At 46.8% G+C, this 24,028-nt stretch overlaps 1 protein-coding gene across 1 annotated transcript in view; it reads right to left on the minus strand.

The window, feature by feature from the left end:
- Positions 1–30: 30 nt before the first annotated feature.
- LOC110490083 (protocadherin Fat 4) overlaps positions 31–24,028 on the minus strand; it is a 50,538-nt gene continuing 26,540 nt past the window's right edge. Inside the window, exons 4-22 of the mRNA XM_036945537.1 lie at positions 22,052–22,479; positions 21,092–21,364; positions 19,234–19,503; positions 18,557–18,728; positions 18,024–18,204; positions 17,659–17,909; positions 17,273–17,498; positions 12,992–17,115; positions 12,582–12,683; positions 12,057–12,206; positions 11,657–11,808; positions 11,392–11,477; positions 9,153–9,332; positions 8,783–8,910; positions 8,347–8,573; positions 3,905–3,964; positions 3,566–3,773; positions 2,795–2,938; positions 31–2,701 (exon numbers count right to left, since the gene is read on the minus strand). Of these exons, the coding sequence (XP_036801432.1) occupies positions 1,368–2,701; positions 2,795–2,938; positions 3,566–3,773; positions 3,905–3,964; positions 8,347–8,573; positions 8,783–8,910; positions 9,153–9,332; positions 11,392–11,477; positions 11,657–11,808; positions 12,057–12,206; positions 12,582–12,683; positions 12,992–17,115; positions 17,273–17,498; positions 17,659–17,909; positions 18,024–18,204; positions 18,557–18,728; positions 19,234–19,503; positions 21,092–21,364; positions 22,052–22,479 (8,696 nt within the window). The 3' untranslated portion in view covers positions 31–1,367. The remainder of the gene's footprint in view (positions 2,702–2,794; positions 2,939–3,565; positions 3,774–3,904; positions 3,965–8,346; positions 8,574–8,782; positions 8,911–9,152; positions 9,333–11,391; positions 11,478–11,656; positions 11,809–12,056; positions 12,207–12,581; positions 12,684–12,991; positions 17,116–17,272; positions 17,499–17,658; positions 17,910–18,023; positions 18,205–18,556; positions 18,729–19,233; positions 19,504–21,091; positions 21,365–22,051; positions 22,480–24,028) is intronic.

A 24,028-nucleotide genomic window follows, 5' to 3' on the forward strand; every position in this document is an offset into this window, starting at 1 on the left:
GACAGAAAACACTCAAATTATATAAATGTTTTGTGAAAATTGTAAATGGATGCTTAATCATTCACAGGTTGAGTTCATAAAGGAGTGCACTGTGAGTGTGTATATGGGCCATACAGACTTGTCAATTACTTCAGAGCTCTCTACAGATTGGCGTACCTATAGAAAGTAGAGCTAGTCGGCTCTCTACAGATTGGCGTACCTATAGAAAGTAGAGCTAGTCGGCTCTCTACAGATTGGCGTACCTATAGAAAGTAGAGCTAGTCAGCTCTCTACAGATTGGCGTACCTATAGAAAGTAGAGCTAGTCAGCTCTCTACAGATTGGCGTACCTATAGAAAGTAGAGCTAGTCAGCTCTCTACAGATTGGCGTACCTATAGAAAATAGAGCTAGTCAGCGCTCTACAGATTGGCGTACCTATAGAAAGTAGAGCTAGTCAGCTCTCTACAGATTGGCGTACCTATAGAAAGTAGAGCTAGTCAGCTCTACAGATTGGCGTACCTATAGAAAGTAGAGCTAGTCAGCTCTCTACAGATTGGCGTACCTATAGAAAGTGGAGCTAGTCATTTGACACTGGGGGGGTTGTTTATCTGGCCCGGGTTACCCCGGTGGGAGGAGTTTGAATTGGGTGAAAAGTGACTTCCCCCCGGGCTTGAGCCAGGTACCCCGCTATGGCTAATGGCAAAGTCAGCTCAAAACAAAAGTGACGTAATTAAGCACATGGAGTGATGCGATTGTTTTCTTAATGCTTTATCAGAATTGAAACTAGTTCATTTTCTGGCAAAGAGATGTATGTTTCTGGACGATGCACCATGCTGCCTTGTTGACAACATGACCGAGCTACGCAGATTACTGTTAGATCTGAGAAGGGTGCTCCTCCCTCCCAGCTTTTGCCCGGTTCAACCCGGGCCAGCGTAATAAAACTCCCTCAATGTAAAGAACAGTAGCCCTGGTGCTGAACTGTTTCTGCGTTCAACTGCACTGTTGCCTATTAAAGTGAGACAAAAGTGATCTAAATCCAAAACACTAACTAACCAAATGGAAGGTAAACAACACAATGATGCACAGCTTTGAGTGACATGAGAAAAACATGAGACTATTTCAATGCAACAGTCAGTGAAAATAAATGGGTGGGATAGGATGTTTGAGAGCATTGCATTACAATATAAATATAGTCATTCTGCATACAGTACATTCTGCTGTCCGCAATACTGTCAACACACATTGCCAGGGATGTACTTTACCCTCAATTACGATGCAAACACCTGCATGAATAAAAGCAAACTCATTCCCTGGCACAGCTCTTACAATGAAACAATCTTTACCATAGTTCTTGTACATTTTCAAATCAATTTTCTTTTCATGACCTGTCATATGATCTCCTCCAGATCGCTTTGCCTGTCCCAGTCAGGTGGTTGTTCCATTGGCAGCCCTGCTATGTCCTCAAACACTGGGGCGTAGGTGTGGAAACACACACACATGTTCAGGAGCTGCTCCCAGTGTTGAAGGGAATCTCCAGAGTCGGCCGTCCTAGTCCTGTACTGGGCCTGAGAGGGGGGCACAGGCAGGCTCTCCACTGGTTCTCTGGGGGTGGTGATCAGTGTCCGCTCCTGTAACAAGCCCTGGGCGCTTAGTAGAGCGAAGTCCCTGTCAAAGTCGACCTCTGAGCAGGTAAAGGAGCTGTGGGTGTTGCTGTCCATCCCTCTGTTTATCCCTCTGGTAGGTCTGCCAGGCCTGGGCCATTGAGCCAGCTGATGTAACTGAACACCCACAGGGCTGTTCAGCTTCCTCACCTCCTCCACAGAGAGACAGTGAGGAGGACCCCTCAGCCCTGGCACTACCAACCTCCCGGGGAAGCGCTGCTCTTCATCAGCTACCTGGCTCAGCGACCCACTGGCCATACCACATCCTCCGTCTCTGGAGACTCTTTGGTCAGGGCTCTGCCACAGCTCCACTGGCCTCTCTCGGTCATCTGGATTTGGGGAATCTGGCGTTTTCTTCTGACATCCCCTCAATCCTCCCCTCACTCCAGTCTCTGTCCTCTCCCAATCTGTGTTGTGGAGAGACCCAGTGAGCCTTAGAGAGCCAGTGTCAGATTGGAACACACTGTAGACACTGTCTATCTCGTAGTATTCCAGCTCCTCACTGTGTCCACCAGCCTCCACACCTGGCCTGGCTGTACTGTAGCCGTCCTGGACAGCCTCCCTCGGTTTGTCCGCCCGGATCCCGTCAGGTGGCTTCCCTCTCACCGCAGGTACAGAACTAGTGGTCCTCGGGCCTTCAAAACAAAACGCTCCGTTGTCTGTCCCTTCCTCTCCACATTGCGGTGAGCCACTTTCAGCCTGACGCTTCTGTGGCCGGTGGCAGCAGGCGTTAGCATTGCGTCTCCCCAGGCAGAGGAACACACCCAGGCCCAGGCAGAGGAGGAAGGAGGTGATGGGGAGAACCACGCCGATGACCCACAGAGGAGCGGAGGGGCCCCTGAGGGCCTCCTTATCAGAACACACTCCTGCTCCTCCCCGGAAGTCCTCTGGTGGAGGGGAGGAGCAGAGCTCACAGGAGCCAGCCGTGAGGCAGATACAGGAGCTGTTCCTAGTGCCAGCCGAGCCACCGCAGGCTGGAGCAGTGGGACAGGGCAGAGAGAGGCAAGGTAGTATGGCGTTGGTGGGGACATCCTCAGGGCAAGTGGTGGAAACACAGGAGCCTGGATGTACCAGAGGAAATGTGTGTTACAGTATGGATAGGTAAGAGGAGGAGCCTATCTGTTAGATTTAATGTGTGTGTGTCAGTGACTCACATGAGGGAACACAGGAGCCTGGGGACTCACAGCTGGACTGAAGCAGGGTAGAACTGGGCCAAACCTCCACTATCAGACTGTAGCCGCTGACTGGCAGGAAATGGCCATTGTATCGGACATACTCCACACAACCAGAGAACCCTACTGAGGGGAGACAGAGGAAACATACTTGCCTGATCCCAAAACATGCCCCTAACTGCTAACCCCCTAGGTAGCTGTGTAATGTTTTTTTTTAAACTGGACATAAATCATTATGGTATGATTGCTCCACTTTGCCTTCAAAGAGGTCAAGTGTATTTCTGAGATGGGAGTTAATCACTTTATTTATTTTTGACAAGACAGATATAAGTAAAGATTGAGTGAAGCGCAGACAGTTAGCGACGGGGGCTTAAACCCCCGTCGCTAAGGGGGAAACGAGTTCAGAGTCGGGAGCTTAGACTGCTACACCAGACACTCCAGCACAATAATGTGCATTTTTGACCATATTGCAACACCTGTCCAATCCACTCGGATCTATGAAACTACATAGGAGGTAGGATTTGGGATTGGCTGTACATCTTCACACTGCAGGTCAAGACACATGAACACTTAATATCCTGAGAACACGATTACAGTAATACACTGTTAATGAATACACAGCTCAGCATTATGTAATTGACTGACAAACTGAAAGGTATTCCAATTCTAACCTTAACCATTAGTTGTGAAAATGCTAAACTGACCGAAGATCAGCATCTAAGGGCAACTTCATCCTACACCATTTCTTCCAACCTGGGCGCTTGATTCTCGTGTCTCGGGGTGGTGGTGGAGTCGCTCCAAGGACGATCTTCTCCACATTGACAGCACTTAGGTCCAGAGCTCCGTCATTGCTGGTGTTCGTGACTGTCTGTCCGTCCATCAGAAGGACAGTGGTCTGTCCAACTGTGGAAAGATGGAGGACATGCCAGTCCCCGTCCGCCATGCTGGTCTCTGAGGCTACCTAGCATGATAAATAATGATATTTAGGTTAAAGCACCGACAGCTAACACATATTGAGAAAGAGGCCCATGCAGGAATTGAACCCCAACTCTGGTGTTGTCAGCAGCACCATGCTCCAACGCTGGTGGTTACCTCTGAGAGGACGTCTGACCTTCTGTCTCTGGAGACGTACAGAAGGTTTCCATCCATCACCTGAACGTGTCAACGGAAACTTGGTTTAGAATACGGACAGCTAAGAGTTAACACTTTACTCCGGAAATGCAGACTCCAACAGAACTATGAATGTACAGTACATTTGGAAAGTATTCAGACCCCTTGACTTTTTACACATTTGGTTATGTTACAGCCTTATTCTAAAATGGATTTATGCAAACTGAGCATTCGGGGGAGCAGAGCCTTTGTCAGGGAGGTGACCAAGAAGGTGACCGATGGTAACTCTGACACAGCTCCAGAGTTCCTATGTGGATATGGTTGTCCTTCTGGAAGGTTCTCCCATCTCTGCAGCACTCCACCAATTAGGCCTTTATGGCAGAGTAGCCAGACGGAAGCCACTCCTCAATAAAAGGCACGTGACAGCCCGCTTGGAGTTTGCCAAAAGGCACCTAAAGGACTCTGACCATGAGAAACAAGATTCTCTGCTCTGATGAAGCATTTTGGTGGCAGCATCATGCTGTGGGTGTGTATTTCAGCGGCAGGGACTGGGAGACTAGTCAGGATCGAGGGAAAGATAAATGTAGCAAAGTACAGAAAGATCCTTGATGAAAACCTGCTCCAGAGCACTCAGGCACTCAAAATAAAGTTACTATTAAGATTATCCTACCAACGGGACATTAAAAACTGTAACAGAGACTTGGCTGAACGAAGAAACAGACAATATAGAGCTGGCGGGATTTTCTATGCACCGGCAGAACCGAGATGCTACCTCTGGTAAGATGAGGGGTGGGGGTGTGTGTCTTTTTGTCAATAACAGCAGGTGCCCGATGTCTAATATTAAAGAAGGCTCAAGGTATTGCTCGTCTGAGGTAAAGTACCTTATGATAAGCTGTAGACGACACTATCTACCAAGAGAGTTCTCATCTGTATTATTCGTAGCCGTCTTTTTACCACCACAAAGCGAAGCTGGCACTAAGACCGCTCTCTCCCTCAATGTGAGCAAGACAAAGCTGATCGTGGACTACAGGAAAAGGTGGGTGTAACAGGCCCTCATTAATATCGACCAGGCTGTCGTGGAACGGGTCGAGAGTGTCAAGTTCCTTGGTGTCTACATCACCAACGAACTATCATGGTCCAAACACACCAAGACAGTCATGAAGAGGGCACTACAAAATATCCCGTAGGGATATCCTTGTCTCATCGCGCACTAGCGACCCCTGTGGCGGGCCGGGTGCAGTGCGCGCTAACCAGGTTGCCAGGTGCACTGTGTTTCCTCCGACACATTGGGGCGGCTGGCTTCTGGGTTGGATGCGCGCTTTGTTAAGAAGCAGTGCGGCTTGGTTGGGTTGTGTTTCGGAGGACGCATGGCTGTTTTCTCTGCTACCGCACGGCAAGCGGTACTGGAGCGCCAAGTCTAGGACCAAAAGGCTTCTCAACAGCTTCTACCCCCAAGCCATTAGACTGCCGAACAATTCATAAAAATTGCCACCGGACAATTTACATTGACACCCCCCCTCTTGTACACCGTTGCTACTCGCTGTTTGTTTGTTACCTATGCATACTCACTTCACCCCCACCTACATGTACAGATTACCTCAACTAGCCTGTATCCCTGCAATTTGACTCAGTACCGGTGCCCCCTGTATATAGCCTCGTTATTGTGTTACTTTTTATTATTACTTTTTATTTTAGTCTACTTGGTAAATATTTTCTTCTTCTTGAACTGCACTGTTGGTTAAGGGCTTGTAAGTAAGCATTTCACGGTAAAGTCTACACTTGTTGTATTCGGCGCATGTGGCAAATAAAGTTTGATTTGATTCGGGGTGAAGGTTAAGCTTCCAACAGGACAACGACCGTAAGCACACAGTCAAGACAACGCAGGAAAGGCTTCAGGACAAGTCTCTGAATGTCCTTGAGTGGCCCGGCCAGAGCCCGTACTTGAACCAGATCTAACATCTCTGGAGAGACCTGAAAATAGCTGTGCAGCGACCGCTCCCCATCCAACCTGACAGAGCTTGAGAGGATCTGTAGAGTAGAATGGGAGACACTCCCCAAATACAGGTGTGCCAAGCTTCTAGCGTTATACCCAAGAAGACTCGAGGTTGTAATCACTGCCAAAGGTGTTTCAACATGATACTGAGTAAAGGATATGAATGCTTATGTAAATGTGATCTGTTTTTGTTTTTTTTTACAAATTTGCAGAAGTTTCTAAACAACAGTTTTTGCTTTGTCATTATGGGTATTGTGTGTAGATTGATGAGGGAAAAAACGATTTAATCAATTTTAGAATAAGGCTGTAACATAAAGTGTGGAAAAAGTGAAGGGGTCTGAATACTTTCCGAATACAGTGTATACGATTCACCCCAAATGGCACCCTATTGACTTTATAGTGCACTACTTTTGACCATGGCTCATAGTGCTCTGTCAAAAGTAGTGCACTACAGAATAGGGTGCCATTTGGAACCACAGATCACCCAAAGAATGCAATTTAAGAAGCTCCTCCCCTCCATTGCAAACTCAATTTTCCATGTCCTATAACTAAACTGCCTACAGTAGCAAGAAAAAGTATGTGAACCCTTTGGATTTACCTGGATTTCTGCATGAATTGGTCATCAAATTTGATCTGATCTTCATATAAGTCACAACAATAGACAAACGGTGTGCTTAAACTAACAACACAGATATTGTATTTTTCTTGTCTATTTTGAATACATCATATAAACATTCACAGTGTAGGTTGTAAAAAGTATGTGAACCCCTAGGCTAATGACCTCCAAAAGCTTATTGGAGTCAGGAGTCAGCTAACCTGGAGCCCAACCAATGAGACCAGATTGGAGATGTTGGATAGCGCTGCCTTGCCCTATAAAAAAACTCACAAAATTTGAGTTTGCTATTCACAAGAAGCATTGCCTGATGTGAACCATGCCTCGAACAAAAGAGATCTCAGAAGACTTAAGATTAAGACTTTTTGAGTTGCATAAAGCTGGAAAGGGTTACAAAAGTATCTCTAATAGCCTTGATATTCATCAGTTCACGGTAAGACAAATTGCCTATAAATTGAAAAAGTTCAGCACTGTTGCTACTTTCCCTAGGAGTGGCCATCCTGCTAAGATGACTGCAAGAGCACAGCACAGAATGCTCAATGAACTTAAGAATCCTAGAGTGTCAGCTAAAGACTTACAGAAATCTCTGGAACATGCTAACATCTCTGTTGACGTGTCTACGATACGTAAAACACTAAACAAGAATGGTGTTCATGGGAGGACACCGCGGAAGAAGCCACTGCTGTCCAAAAAAACATTGCTGCAAGTCTGAAGTTTGCAAAAGAGCACCTGGATGTTCCACAGGGCTACTGGCAAAATATTCTGTAGACAGATGAAACTACAGTTTAGTTGTTTGGAAGGAACATGCAACACTATGTGTGGAGAAAAAAAGGCACAGCACACCAACATCAAAACCTCATCCCAACTGGAAAGTATGGTGGAGGGAGCATCGTGGTTTGGGGCTGTTTTGCTGCTTCAGGGCCTGGACAGCTTGCTATCATCGAGGGAAAAATAAATTCCCAAGTTTATCAAGACATTTTGCAGGAGATGGTTAGGCTATCTGTCCGCCAATTGAAGCTCAACAGAAGTTGGGTGACGCAACAGGACAACAATCCAAAACACAGAAGTAAATCAACAACAGAATGGCTTCAACAGAAGAAAATACGCCTTCTGGAGTGGCCCAGTCAGAGTCCTGACCTCAACCCGATTGAGATGCTGTGGCATGATCTCAAGAGAGCAGTTCTGAACTGAAACAGTTTTGTAAAGAGGAATGGTCCAAAATTCCTCCTGACCGTTGTGCAGTTCTGATCCGCAACTACAGAAAACGTTTGGATCAGGTTATTACTGCCAAAGGAGGGTCAACCAGTTATTGAATCCAAGGGTTCACATACTTTTTCCACCCTGCACTGTGAATGTTTACACAGTGTGTTCAATAAAGACATGAAAACATATAATTGTGTGTGTTATTTATTTAAGCAGACTGTGTTTATCTATTGTTGTGACCTAGATGAAGATCGGATCAAATCTGATGAAATCCAGGTATTTCCAAAGGGTTCACATACTTTTTCTTGCCCCTGCACATTCAAATTCTCTGAACACATACCGGTGTTAACATTATCGGTATTTCACTGAGAAATATCTCTAATCTCACATGAAAGTCTCATGTGCGGCAGGTAGCCTAGTGGTTAGACCGTTGGACTAGTAACCGAACGGTTGCAAAATCGAATCCCCCAGCTGACAAGGTAAAAAAATCTGTCGTTCTGCCGCTGAAGAAGGCAGTTAATCCACTAGGCCATCATTGAAAATAAGAATTTGTTCTTAACTGACTTGCCGTGTTAAATAAAGGTAAAAAAAATATATAATAAATGTGCAGCTCACCCTGAGCTCAAAGTGTCCTTTCCTTCCCAAAACGAACAGCAACACTGCGTCTCTCTCCACAGTCTTCACCTTGACTTCTATCTCAGAGAGATCTCTGCTGGTCTCTGCCTGTCCTCTGTCTTCGTCCAGCAGGTCTCTCAGCTGCTGCTCTCTCCTGTAGCTCTCTCTGACTACATATTCTATGTAGCCGCTACTGCCCAGCCGTAACACATGCTCCTCTGAAATCTCTGTCCGAAATAAAATACTGAACAGGTTGGTCACACCATGAACAGAAGCACAGTCAGGTTTAGTGGTACTGTCGTACCAGGAAGGCTGGGGTTAATTTGTTTTTTAATTCAGTCAATTCAGGGAGTAAATTGTGTAAATTGCCCATTGTTTTTGATAAATGTTTTCTTGAATTGAAAGCGGAATTGTCCCCATGTGTGTAGGCCAGTACCTGTGTTACAGGTGGTTCCAGTGTAGTGGTGTGTACACTGACAGATGTAGTGAGACCAGAGGTCCTGGCACACTCCTCCGTTCAGACACGGACCACTGAAACACGGAGACACTGCTGCTCGAGGACACCTAGTGACCATACCATCCATTGGTTATACTGTATGTTAACTGTCAATAGGACTATACCATCTATCTGTTGTACTGTATGGATTCCCTCATCTGACTTAAGATTTTGACAACAACCGGTGGCTTCTCTACAGCTACGACAACTGTTACATCCCACCATTTTAGGCTAAATCCTGAATGGCACCCTTTTACCTATATAGTACACTTATTTTGGTCTCACAGAGGATATAAATCTGAGCTCATACCTCTCCAAGAAGTTGTAGGCCGCCAGAGCTTTGGTAAGCCCTAAAGGTATACCATTTACTTTCATGTTTCTCACACAGCCAACAAAGTCATGAGTCTGGACTTGACCAGGACGCAGCAGAACAGACTCAATAGACCTGACTCCCCCAAACGTCATGTTACTGCCGCCAACGTCCAGGGTCCTGGGAGGGACAGCAGGGACCAAGAACACAATGTTGTAAGTGAGAATGAATAAAACACATTGATATGACATTAAATTAAACACAACCCACAAACTCGGCAAAAATAGAAATGTCCCTTTTTCAGGACCCTGTCTTTCAAAGATAATTCTTAAACATCAAAATAACTTCACAGATCTTCATTGTAAAGGGTTTAAACTCTGTTTCCCATGCTTGTTCAATGAAAATGCACCTGTGGAACGGTCGTTAAGACACTAACAGCTTACAGACAGTAGGCAATTAAGCACAGTTATGAAAACTTAGGACACTAAAGAGGCCTTTCTACTGACTCTGAAAAACACCAAAAGAAAGATGCCCAGGGGTCCCTGCTCATCTGTGTGAATGTGCCTTAGGCATGCTGCAAGGAGGCATGAGGACTGCAGATGTGGCTAGGGCAATAAATTGCAATGTCCGTACTGTGAGACGCCTAAGACAGCTCTACAGGGAGATAGGACGGACAGCTGATCGTCCTCGCAGTGGCAGACCACGTGTAACAACACCTGCACAGGATAGGTACATCCGAACATCACACCTGCGGGACAGGTACAGGATGGCAACAACAACTGCCCGAGTTACACCAAGAACGCACAATCCCTCCATCAGTGCTCAGACTGTCCGCAATAGGCCGAGAGAGGCTGGACTGAGGGACCTGTTATAAAGGCAGGTCCTCACCAGACATCACCGGCAACAACGTCGCCTATGGGCACAAACCCACCGTTGCTGGACCAGACAGGACTGGCAAAAAGTGCTCTTCTTTTTTTTATTATTATTATAATTTATTTTATTTTATTTTACCCCTTTTTTCTCCCCAATTTCGTGGTATCCAATTGTTGTAGTAGCTACTATCTTGTCTCATTGCTACAACTTCCGTACGGGCTCGGGAGAGACGAAGGCTGAATGTCATGCGTCCTCCGATACACAACCCAACCAGCCGTACTGCTTCTTAACACAGCGCGCATCCAACCCGGAAGCCAGCCGCACCAATGTGTCGGAGGCTACACCGTGCACCTGGCAACCTTGGCTAGCGGCACTGCGCCCGGCCCGCCACAGGAGTCGCTGGTGCGCGATGAGACAAGGAGATCCCTACCGACCAATCCCTCCCTAACCCGGACGACGCTAGGCCAATTGTGCGTCGCCCCACGGACCTCCCGGTCGCGGCCGGTTACGACAGAGCCTGGGCGCGAACCCAGGGACTCTGATGGCACAGCTGGCGCTGCAGTACTTAACCACTGTGCCACCCGGGAGGCCCAAAAAAATTGTGCTCTTTACTGACGAGTTGTGGTTTTGTCTAACCAGGGGTGATGATCAGATTTGCGTTTATCGTCGAAGGAATGAGCGTTACACCGAGGCCTGTACTCTGGAGCGGGATCGATTTGGAGGTGGAGGGTCCGTCATGGTCTGGGGCGGTATGTTCACAGCATCATCGGACTGAGCTTGTTGTCATTGCAGGCAATCTCAACGCTGTGCGTTACAGGGAAGACATCCTCCTCCCTCATGTGGTACCCTTCCTACAGGCTCATCCTGACATGACCCTCCAGCATGACAATACCACCAGCCATACTGCTTGTTCTGTGTGTGATTTCCTGCAAGACAGGAGTATCAGTGTTCTGCCATGGTCAGCGAAGAGCCCGGATCTGAATCCCATTGAGCATGTCTGGGACCTGTTGGATCAGAGGGTGAGGGCTAGGGAGGTGGGTTTAATATCTCACAGCAAGAACTGGCAAATCTGGTGCAGTCCATGAGGTGGAGATGCACTGCAGTACTTAATGCAGCTGGTGCCCACACCAGATACTGACTTTTTTTTAAATTTTGACCCCCTCTTTGTTCAGGGACACATTATTCAATTCCTGTTAGTCACATGTCTGTGGAACTTGTTCAGTGTATGTCTCAGTTGTTGAATCTTGTTATGTTCATACAAATATTTACACAATGTTAAGTTTGCTGAAAATAAACGCAGTTGACAGTGAGAGGAAGGTTCTTTTTTTTTCCTGAGTTTATAATTTAATAATGAGTAGACGAGTACCTTTTGGAGCCAATGCCATTACTTTGAGAGAGACAAAATCCAGTAGCCTTCACATCAGGACAGTGGTCCACTTGTAGAGAGCCTATCTGTAAGATGAAAACAAAAATAAGTGTGTGCGTGCATATATGTCTGCATGTACCATATGTGTTTATGTCTGCATGTACCATATGTGTTTATGTCTGCATGTACCATATGTGTTTATGTCTGCATGTACTGTTAACGTGTTTGTGTGTGGGCCGCGCACAAGCATGCCCTTGGGACTCACATTTCCTATCCTCCTGACGGTGATGCTGTGAAAGCGTCCATCAGCCACCTGCCTTTCCGTCTGCAGACGGACAGCTCCAGAGCCCAGGTCATATGAGAGACGGACCCTCCCCTTCACAACCTCCAGTGCCAGGTACTCTACACTGCCCGAGCCTGATACCATGGTCAAGGACCATAAAGGAACATTTATTTTTGTTGGTGTTATCCTCAAGAATTTTACAACAATACAACGTTATTGTCCATTAATTACACCAAACAACAAAAATGTGTTTTCTGCTCCATTCTCAATCCCCCCCAGACAGCACACATCAAACACAGAGTTTTTAAATGCAGTGTTTCACTGTGTAGTTTTTACACTTAGTTTTTTATTCATAGAAAATAAGTCAAACCAATCCAGCTACCTGCAGGGTTATACAGCAGCAGGCTGTTCTGCTGCAACGTGGCCAGCTCCAGGGAGATGAAGTTACTCCTGGGATCTAGAGGAGGAAACTCCATATAGGACAACTCCTCAAAGCCATAGCTGTCCTCTTCGCAGTGGATGCCACTCACACCTGAGGGAGAAGACAAAGGCAAATCTAGAACTAACAAGAATCCTGAAAATCATTGTGAGAGGAGGATCAGGACTGAAATTTTGTAGGGATTCAAAGAAATCCTTTCAGCATTCTGATGACACATTTTAAGGACTGAGCACCCATTCAGTAGCCTCGCAAGCCGCCTGATCTCACGAGTTTACATTAATGGTTCGCTACACAGTGTAGCACAACAATTAAGTCAAGTGTATGTATGTTGGTGTGACAAGCGTTTACAGCTAGTTTAATGCCAGGTCGACATAATAACCACAAATACAATCATATGAGTGACTTAACCAATGTGCTGCCCAGCCTGGACAAGAAGTGTGTACGTTAACAGCTTGTATCATTTCTCACCAAAAGGGCAATGACATGTGTATCCTGTCAGACCATTGGTGCAGTTGCCTTGGAAACAAGGTGCTGATGCGCAGTGGTTAACGGAATGCTCACAAAAGTCTCCTGAAAAGAACAACGGGTCAAAGAGTTCACACTCCAAATCCTCTCTCTATCTCTGTTTTCAGACAAATGTCAAAAATAATTCCGTACAGTATTTGGAATTGCTACAGTACCGTTTGTGTGTAAAGCCATTGTAGAATGCCGGTGTTCATCTGACATCTTAGTGTTGTGGTAACAATTAGTCTATTAGTAAGTTGATCTGAGAATTGGAACCTCCAATTCCCAAACCCTCAGTTTTAACATGAATTTGTCATGACTGGATTACATGCATTATAGAGTCAATGTTGAGATTCAGGTTCAATATGACTTACCCTCATATCCAGGACTACAGTCACAGTGAACCCCATCCTCCGTGTTCAGGCACGTCCCTCCGTGTTGACAGTGGACCCCCAGGCAAACATCCAGGGCAGCTGAGCAGTACAGGCCAGAGAAGCCCCTCCTACAGTGGCAACGGAACCCCCCTGGGTTATTAACACACACGCTTTGTTTCTCGCAGGGTCTCTCGTCACACTCATCCACGTCTAGTTCACACAGGGTGCCAGCGAAGCCCGCTGAACACAAACAATTAAAGATCTCATTCTGCGGCGACACAAAGATGACCGACGGGCTCTCCAGGACGAAAACCTCTGGGCCGATGTGGACATTTTTGTTGCAGGTGGCGCCGTTCAGACAGGGGTTGACGAGGCAGGGGTCGCTGGTGATGTAGGACAGAGTGATGTTGCTCTGAGCTTCCAGGAGTTTCTGGTGGGCAGCAGAGATACTGCTGGCGACCTCTCCATTCAGGTACTGACCGTTGTAACTCTTCACCGCAGCCAGGAGCAGGACTTTATCACCTGTAGGCTTAATCCCAAACATGTGAGTCTTGGAGGCCTGCAGGTTGAACAGGCTGTCCAGGGCTTTGACAAACTTCAAATAATTGAGAGACAAGAAGTCTTCGACCGAGGTGGACGCCACATAGAACAGTATACAGCTGTCCATGGAAGCGTTGGTGAAGCCTTTGTAGTTCACGTAGATACTGTTGTTAACGGGAGGGTGGAGGTGGTCGGTGGCCTCAATTGTGATGTTGTACGTAGCTTCTCCCTGGTATGGAGAAGACCAGATATCGCAGGTGCCGTCAGGGATCGTGAACATGTTAAGAGGTCCGTTTCTGATGCTGCAGTTAAACGTGTCCACCACATCCTGGTCCTCGGGTCTGACGTCGCCGATGAAGCCGCCGGGGAAGGCACTGCCATAGTACTTCACCTCGATGTAGACGTTCCTTGGGACCGATGGGTTATCGTTCTCATCCTCGACTCTGACGTTAAACATCGTGGTGGAGGACAGCGGAGGAGTCCCTGCGTCACTGATTACCACCGACAGATGAAACACAGAGTTGACCTCCCGGTCCAGAGGTCTGGAGGTGGAAAGGACTCCATCAGAAGTTAGGGTGAAGCTCCTCCCTGAGGCAGGCTGGACGATCCAGTAGGAGAATGGCCCCTGGTTGGGAGGTAGATCAGCATCAGAGGTGTTGAGCCTGGCCACTATGGTACCAGCAGGCTGGTTCTCCTTCACCTGTCCATGTATGTTGACTAATGTGGGAGCGTTGTCATTAACGTCAGTAATGGTCACCACAATTTGAGCAGTCCCAGTGGCTGGCGGAGAACCCTGGTCTGTGGCTGTCACAGTCAGGTTGTATAGGGGCCACAGTTCCCTGTCCAGGGGGGCACTGACAGACACAAGTCCACTGACAGGGTCTACAAAGAAGGATGAGTTGACATTTCCATCCGGGATGCTGTAGGAGAAGCGGCTCCACTCTGGGACAGAGTCCTGGTCCAGGGCAACCACTCTGATAACAGAATTCCCCACAAGGCTGTCCTCCCTGATCTCCGCACTGTAGAGCCACGAGGAGAACTCTGGTGGGTCGTTAGTGTCCACTATATTGATGTGGACCAAGGCTTCGTCCACGTCTAGCCCTGTGATGACGCCTCGGTTCTTAGCTAGGATTCTCAGGGTGACATGGCTGTAGCCCTGCTTCCTCAGATCAGTGGTGATGTAGATCTCTCCGCTCTGTTCATCTACGTCGAAGCCTGTCCATCGGCTTTGTCCAATGAGCAGGTAGAAGACCAGTCCGTCCAGGCCTTCGTCAGAGTCAGTGGCGGTTACCTTGCCAACTCTAGTTCCAATAGATACATTCTCGGAGACGGACAGGTTGAACTTGTGCTGCAGGAACGCTGGGCTGAACTCGTTGACTCCTAAGACTTGGATATTAACGTGCGCGACGCTGAATGAATGGCGGTTTTCTGCGTCTGAGGCCTTGACAGTTATTTCGAAGGACCGCTTGAGCTCAAAGTCAAAGATATCCAGAGTGGTGACAGTGCCGTTCCTGGAGTCGATGGCAAACTGGCCAGAGTGTCCACTGGCCATCAGTGAGTAGGTGATATATGCATTGGCGCTTGAGTCTGCATCGGTAGCACCGACCTGGAGGACCGGTGTCCCAACCGCAGAGTTCTCCAGCACTGAGGCTGTATACTGTGACAATGTGAAGACCGGAGGGTTGTCATTCACGTCACTGACATTCACGGTCATGATTACCGTCCCAGTCTTAGAGATCCAGCCTCCGTCTTTGGCGGTGATCTGAATACGATAAACTCCTTGTTTCTCATAGTCCAGCCTTTCGACTAGGGTAATCAACCCTGACCTCTGTCCTAAAGAGAACGGTGAATATTTGTTTCCTGAAGTTATAGAGTATGAGAGCACACCATTGACACCATCGTCTCCGTCTTCGGCCTGGACTTTCCCAATGACTGACCCCACTAGCAGATCCTCAGGGATGGAGAAGGTAACATACGTCTCTGAAAACTGCGGGGAAAACTGATTCTCTCCTGTAACCTCAAATTGAACAACAGCCTGTGATGAGAGAGGAGGGAACCCCTGGTCCTTTGCAGTAACTATGAGCATCAACAGTGAGTTAATGCTTTGCCTCAATGTCCTATTAAGCATCAGTCTCCCATCGTCCATGTTTATTACAAAAAAATCTGATGCGTTACCTCCGGCGAGACTGTATTCTATAGTAGTGTTGCTTTTGCTGCGATTGGAGTCCCGGTCCACGGCTGTTAGCCGCACCACCTCGGTTCCCATGGTGATGTTAAAGGGGATGGACAGGAGAGGCGGGAAAGGCAGGAAGCTGGGAGGGAAGTGGTTATACTGAACAACGGTTACAATGACCATGGAGTTACTGTATGAACGAACATTGCCACAGTCAGAGGCTACAACCGTAATACTAAAGCTCAGAGAGGCAGACTGATGTAGTAAAGATATGGGTTGCTTGGTGAGAATATCCCCAGTAGACGCATTGACCCAGAAGTGCTCACTGGGAGGGTCGATCAGATACACAATCTGACTGTTTTGTCCCAGGTCAGCATCCATAGCGAGAACTCGCATAACAAATACTTCCTGGGCCCTGGTCTCAGTGACAGTAGCGGTGTAGACCTGTTTAGTAAAGACAGGTTTGTTGTCATTAACATCGGTTACGTCTATTGTCACGTCTGTACTAATGGTCCAAGCTGAGTCGTTGGCATTGACTTTCACCACATAATGGTCCTGGGTCTCCCTGTCCAGGGGCAGCAACACTGTTATACACCCACTAGTCTTATCAATACTGAAGGGAAGAACGTCATCCCTCTGGTCAATTATGGAATAAGTCATCACAGCATTGGCACCGATGTCGTCATCTGTTGAGACGATCTGTAAAATGGTGTGTCCGATAGGAGAATCCTCAGTTACCTCAGTGAAGAAGATCTGTGTAAACCGAGGTGCGTGGTCGTTTGTGTCCACAACCACCACTAGCATGACTGCAATGTCTTTATAGAAACTGTTGTTTTTGTCTGCCGCTACGATGGTTAAATTGTACTCAGGTATTTCTTCGCGGTCTAAACTCGTTGTTGTGCTCAGCATGCCATTTTCTGAGTCGATGGTAAAAACATGATCAATGTTGTTCCGCTCTAAAATGCTGTACTGCACCTTTCCATAACTCCCAGAGTCCGCGTCGATGGCGAGCACGTCACACACCCACGTCGCTGGAGAGTTCTCCAGTACCTCACACCTATATTCACGCTGAGTGAATTGCGGTGCGTTATCGTTCACATCAGTGACATTCACGTGAATCTCTGCATAAGAAGAGAACGGTGGGGAGCCTGCATCTCTGGCCTCCACCAGCAGTAGAAACTCTTTGTTGGTCTCATAGTCCAGAGGGTGGTGGATGGTCAACTGGCCAGTTTCTTGGTGGAGGCGGAACAGGTGGTCAGAGTCTCCAGACACCAGGTAGAAGGAGACTGGACCTGCTCTGGAAGTCCTGGCTGAGACCAGAGCTACCAAGGTTCCCTCTGGGTCCTCTTCAGAGAGCGATGGTCTGAGAACATCTACACCAATTGTGGGGAACTCTGAGGCATTCTGGAATCTGGTAAGGAGAGAAAAGAAGAAGAGGAAAATGCAGAGATGAGTTGGTGATGTGCCGGCTGGCAGGTCATCACCACAGTTAAAGAGCAACCCCCCCCCTTTATACAGACCTTCCCCACAACTCCCAAAGCAGACAAATACAGATTAGAACTTTGAACCTGATGGTAACAGTTGTTGTGTCAAATTTAGGATGGTCTCCCCCGTCTTCCACGTGCACGTTGATAGTGAAGTCGTTTGTCCCTGCGAGGGCACCAGTGGTGAAAATGGTTCCCCTGTGTGGGCTGATGAAGAACTGGCCAGTGTTCTGCCCGTATAAGAAGAAGTGAAGCTGTGCATTGATCCCTGAGTCCCCATCCACTGCTCTCACAGCACACACAACAGACCCTGCAGAACACGGGCACAAACAGCATTGAAACAAATCATAAACACATTGTACACCTATCATAATCGCATTAATAAAGGGCATTTGTAATAATATGATTTACTTTGTTTTCCTTGTTTATCTATGATATCTAAAATGGCTGCTGTTACTAAACCCCCTCACCTGGAGCAGATCCAGCCGGCATGTTAGCCACATAGGGGCTGTGGAGGAACTGAGGCCAGTGGTCATTGACATCCGCAACCAGGACAGACACCTGTACAGAGCTGGACAGCTGCTGTGTGGGGTGTGTGTCCCTGGCCACCACAGTCAGTCTGTAGATTGCCACCGCCTCCCTGTCCAGCACGCCAGTGGTCAACAGCTCCCCAGACGTGTCCTCAATAGAGAAGGGTCCATCAGCACTCTCTATGGAGTACCTGGAATATAGGTAACCATCACATTACAGCAGTGAATCAAACAGGATCTGACCATATATTCTTTCTCAACTCCAGTGATGAGGATCCACAGGACTTCAGTCAAAGGAACTGTACCTTATTTGTCCATTGACACCTTCATCCGCATCATAGGCAGTGACCATGGCAAACACTGTGCCTGCAGGGCTATCCTCATAGACAATGGTGGTGTAGACCTCCTCACTAAACACTGGCCGGTTGTCATTCATATCGTCCACTACAACATGGACTGTCACAGTCCCTGTCAGAGGCGGCAAACCTGAAGAGACCAAACAAAAGAACAATATCAACAGCAACAAAAAGATAAACAGCCTGCAGGTATTATGCTTTATTACTTGCTATAAGCATGTATGAGTTTTTATTTTGCGATGTCTCGACAAACATAAAATAACATCTTATTCCATATTCATTACTGCTCAGAGATAGCTTAGCTAAATCCTACATCACACACAAATCACTGCAGCCGGATTTCACAATGTGATATACAGTGTACAATTTAGGTACAGCTCTCATGTGTATACATTATACTTGTAAAGCAGAAAAAACTGAGTTCTGATATTTCTTAAAGGAACAACATGTTTTTGTCGTACGGAAGCAGAGATCCTGATCACCTGAGTCGACAGCCATGATGTCTAACTTGTAGAGAGATGTCACCTCCCTGTCCAGGCTCTGTAGTATGTGAAAGGTGCCGTTTGGCGACAGAGAGAAGAGACCCTCCCAGTCTCTATCTATGAAGTACCTCATCTGGCTGTTCACCCCTAGATCATCATCCCTAGCTGACACCTGGTCACAATTGGGGGGAGGAGGGGGGCGTTAAGATATTACTGAAAGGCAACAGGTATAATATATTACTAATGTATTACTTGTATTGTATTCAACTCATGATACTACTGTATGTCATGTCATAATGTATGTCATGTGGCAATTGTTTAACAGACTCAAAATGGCTAATAATAACTCAATCATCATTATGAGATTACACTAAATGACAAATCTTACAATGCATTATGGCCGCATCAAAATTATATTGGTAACATGATGTGATTGTCTCCTGTCATAACATCAATCATAGCCTCTCGTGACAGACATATCGAGGAGCTGGCCAATGCATGATGGAAGATTTGGTTCTGTGTTCTGAGATGAGCTGCCACATCATCTGTTTGTTCATATGAAGCTGGAGGGTAGTTCAGTCAGATTACTCCAGGTCCTAACCAGGTCCTTATTATAATGACTTACCTAACTAAATAAGGGTTTAATAATAAACCAATAACCCTACCACAGCAGTTACCTGGTGGGTGAGCTGAGATGGGTCTCCGCCGTTCTCCAACACATGGAGCGTCAGTGTGTCTGGAGAGAACAGCGGGCTGCAGTCATTGACATCTAGGACAGTGATGTTGACCACAGCAGTGGCTGACCTGGGCATGCTGCCCTGGTCCATGGCTGTGACGGCTAGCAGGTGAAAGGAGTCTCTCTCTCTGTCCAGCCTGTCTATCAGGGAGATGACACCTCGGACTGAGTCCACCAGGAACGGACTCCCCTGAGACAGCTGATAGCGCACCTGTCCATTTAGAGTTTAGAGTTCTTATTGATCATGTTTGCAAAAACAGACAGACCTTTCAGAACATTAAAAACAAATACATGACCAGAAGTATGTGGACACCTGCTGGTCGAACATCTCATTCCAAAATCATAGGCATTAATATGGAGTTGATCCGCCCCCTATACAACAGCCTCCACTCTTTCTGGGAAGGCTTTCCACTAGCATTAGGAACATTGTTGCGGGGACTTGCTTCTGTTCAGCCACAAGAGCATTAGTGAGGTCAGGCACTGATGACGGGCGATTAGGCCTGGCTCGCAGTCAGCGTTCCAATTCATCCCAAAGGTGTTCAATGTGGTTGAGGTCAGGGCTCTGTGCAGGCCAGTCAAGTTATTCCACACCGATCTCGACAAAGCATTTCTGTATGGACCTCGCTTTGTGCCTGGGGGCATCGGCATGCTGAAACTGGAAAGGGCCTTCCCAAACTGTTTCCACAAAGTTGGAAGCACAGAATCTCCCTTCACTGGAGCCAAGAGGCCTAGACTGGAACCATGAAAAACAGCCCCAGACCATCATTCCTCCTCCACCAAACTTTACAGTTGGCACTATGCATTCGGGCAGGTAGTGTTCTACTGGCATCCGCCAAACCCAGATTCGTCCGTCGGACTGCAAGATGGTGAAGCTTGATTCATCACTCCAGAGAATGCGTTTCCACTGCTAGAGTCTAATAATGGTGAGCTTTACACCACTACAGCTTGGCATTGCACATGGTGATCTTAGGCTTGTGTGCGGCTGCTCGACCATGGAAACCCATTTCATGAAGCTCCCGACGAACAGTTCCTGTGCTGACGTTGCTTCCAGAGACAGTTTGGAACTGAAGACAGACGATTTTCAGGCTCTACGCGCTTCAGCACTCGGCGGTCCCGTTCTGTGAGCGTGGCCTACTACTTTGCGGCTTCCACTTGCCAATAGCAGCACTTACGAATTGACTTGTTGGAAAGGTGTCATGTTGATAGTCACTGAGCGCGTCACTGAGGCCATTCGTTATTTTCAAAAAAAATTGTACCCCCTTTCTCTCCCCAATTTCATGATTACAATCTTGTCTCACCTCTGCAACATGTCCCACCAAGCCACGCTTCTAAACACCTGCTTTCTTAATTTAGAAGCACCAATGTGTTGATGGAAACACTGTTCAACTGATGACCGAAGTCAGCCTGCAGGCGTCCGGCCTGCCACAAGGAGTCGATCGAGCACAATGAGCCAAGTAAAGCCCTCCCGGCCAAACCCCTATGGGACTCCTGGTCACGGTCAGCAATGAGACAGCCTGGGATCGAACCCCAGGCTGTAGTGACGCCGCAACACTTCAATGCAGTGCCTTAGTCCACTGCGCCACTCGGGAGGCCTCAGTGAGGCCATTCTACTGCCAATGTTTGTCTATGGAGATTGCAGGGCTGTGTGCTCGATTGCATACACTTGTCAGCAACAGGTGTTGCTGAAAGAGCCAAATCCACTAATTTGAAGGGGTGTCCACATACTTTTGTATATATAGTGTACATTAAATGTAATCCCAATATCTCTTGTCTGACCCTGGGACAGCTCATTGCTGCACCTGTCCATTAGACCCATTGTCTTTCTTGTGACCATGGGACAGCTCATTGTACCACACCTGTCCATTAAAGCCAATGTCCCCATCCAGAGCACGGAGCTGCAACATGCTGGTTCCTCTGGGGGTATCCTCTCGGACTGCCAGGCTGTAGTAGTTGTGTGTGAACTCTGGGTTGTGATCGTTGACGTCCTCTACATGCACTGCTAGGTTCATAGAGGAGGCCAGCGGAGGAGAGCCTCTGTCTGTCGCTGTCACAGTGACAGTCAGCGTATCCAACTGAATGTACATGACATTTACATTTCAGTCATTTAGCAGATCATTACGTTAAAGGGGAAGTTTACTATTTTACTATATAATGTTAGAAGGTTGGTTTACTTTAATAGCCAGTTTAAACTTCAGCTAACTTTAACTAGAAAAAAATCTGTGGGAGTGATAGGGGCATGGGGCACACAGGTGACAAGTAACATCAAACCAAGTAATTGCGTTGATTTTAGTAGGTTTCAGTGCCTGACCCTATCACTTCCATAGATTTTTAGTTAGTGATGGCTAAAGTTAACTGAAGTTTGTAATGGATTTTTAAAGAAAACCAAACCATGGATTACGGTTTCTCCTGACCCATAAACAATTTTTGGGGTGAGGAAAATATAAAGTGAGTTCAGTTTATTAGCAGATATTCAACTAAAAGAGGTAAGGTACTGGGGTCTAGTCTAGTGGTAGTGTTGCCAACCCTGTACTATGCATGGCCTCTAGCAGTGGGGGTTTGATCCCCAGGTCTACTTGTATGTCCTCTATCTGTCTCAGGTGTATCACATCCCCTATCCCAATAAATAGATTCTAAATAGAAAGAAACCTACTTAAATAGGTAACACTACCACATCATAATGATCAATGAAAGTGAAACCATGCCACTATCAGCAAAATCAGTGCTAAAAAGAGTAAAAAATGTAAAAGTAGTCAATTTACCTGCTCTCTGTCCAGAGGCTGCTGCAGGTACAGACGACCATTAGTACTGTTGATACTGAACATACTGACTGACGTGTCCTCCAGGGTGTAGACGACATCCCCGTTGGATCCTGAGTCCACATCCACTGCCTGTATCACCATGACAACAGCCTGGAGAGCAGTGTCTTCTGGGATGGTGACACTACCGGCTGACGTGAAAGACGGCATGTTGTCGTTTATATCGTCTACATTGACGACAACACGTGCTGTGGCAGTCAGGCGTCTAGAAATGGACAGAGCACGATCGGTAGCCTGGACTGTCAGACGGTGGTCTGAGCTGCTCTCTCTGTCTAACTCTATGTTTAGGCAGAGAGCACCGTCTGGATTGACCGAGAATGTAGTGTCGCCATCTTCGCCTGTCACTTCTATGTCCACCTCTCCGTTCATACCTGACAGACAACATCAAGGAGGATTATTCAATACTAAGGATAGGATATCTGAAAGATACATCTTCTATAATATCATGTAGTCTACCAATAAAATGGATGGATGGATAACTATCATAATTTGAATACAAATGTGTAAAGTACAGTGTATTCGCAAAGTATTCAGACCCCATCTTCAGACTTTTTTTTCCCACATTTTGTTACATTAGACTTATTCTAAAATATAAATTTTAAAAAAAAATCTTCAATCTACACACAATAATCCATAATGACAAAGCAAAAACAGGTTTTTAGAAATTTTTACAAAGGTATTAAAAAACAAAAAACATAACATTTACACAAGTATTTAGACCCTTCACTCAGTACTTTGTTGAAGCACCTTTGGCAGCGAGTACAGCCTCAAGGCTTCTAGGGTATGACACTACAAGCTTGACACACCTATATTTGGGGAGTTTCTCCCATTTTTCTCTGCAGATCTTCTCAAGCTCTGTCAGGTTGGATGGGGAGCGTCACCGCACAGCTATTTTCAGGTCTCTTTTACCTGTTGTTGTTTTAGCTGTTTAGCTGTTGTTGTCTCACCCGTTGTCTTAGCTAGCTCTCCCAATCAACACCTGTGATTACTTTATGCCTCCCTGTATGTCTCTCTCAAATGTCAATATGCCTTGTATACTGCTGTTTAGGTTAGTTATCATTGTTTTAGTTTACAATGGAGCCCATAGTTCCACTCATCATGCCTCAGATTCCTCCTTTGTCCCACCTCCCACACATACGGTGACCTCACCCATTATAACCAGCATGTCCAGAGATACAACCTCTCTTATCACTCAGTGCCTGGGCTTACCTCCGCTGTACCCGCACCCCACCATACCCGTCTGCACATTATGCCCTGAATCTATTCTACCACACCCAGAAATCTGCTCCTTTTATTCTTTGTCCCCAAAGCTCTGGGCGACCAGTTTTGATAGCCTTTTAGCCATACCCTCATCCTACTCCTCTTCTGTTCCTCGGGTGATGTAGAGGTAAATCCAGGCCCTGCGTGTCCCCAGCCACCCTCATTTGTTGACTTCTGTGATCGAAAAAGCCTTGGTTTCATGCATGTCAACATCAGAGGCCTCCTCCCTATGTTTGTTTTACTCACTGCTTTGGCACACTCCGCCAACCCTGATGTCCTTGCTGTGTCTAAATCCTGGCTTAGGAAAGCCACCAAAAATTCTGAGATTTCCATACCCATTTTCCGTCAAGATAGAACTGCCAAAGGGGGAGGAGTTGCAATCTACTGCAGAGATAGCCTGCAAAGTTCTATCATACTTTCCAGGCCTATACCCAAACAGTTTGAACTTCTAATTTTAAAAATTAATCTCTCCAGAAATAAGTCTCTCACTGTTGCCGCCTGCTCATCCCGTCAGTCGAGGATGCCTGGTCATTCTTTGAAAGTAATTTCCTCACCATCTTAGATAAGCATGCCCCGTTCAAAAAACGCAGAACTAAGAACAGATATAGCCCTTGGTTCACTCCAGACCTGCCTGCCCTTGACCAGCACAAAAACATCCTG

This window comes from Oncorhynchus mykiss, chromosome 15 (assembly GCF_013265735.2).
Source record: "Oncorhynchus mykiss isolate Arlee chromosome 15, USDA_OmykA_1.1, whole genome shotgun sequence".
Lineage (NCBI taxonomy): Eukaryota > Metazoa > Chordata > Actinopteri > Salmoniformes > Salmonidae > Oncorhynchus > Oncorhynchus mykiss.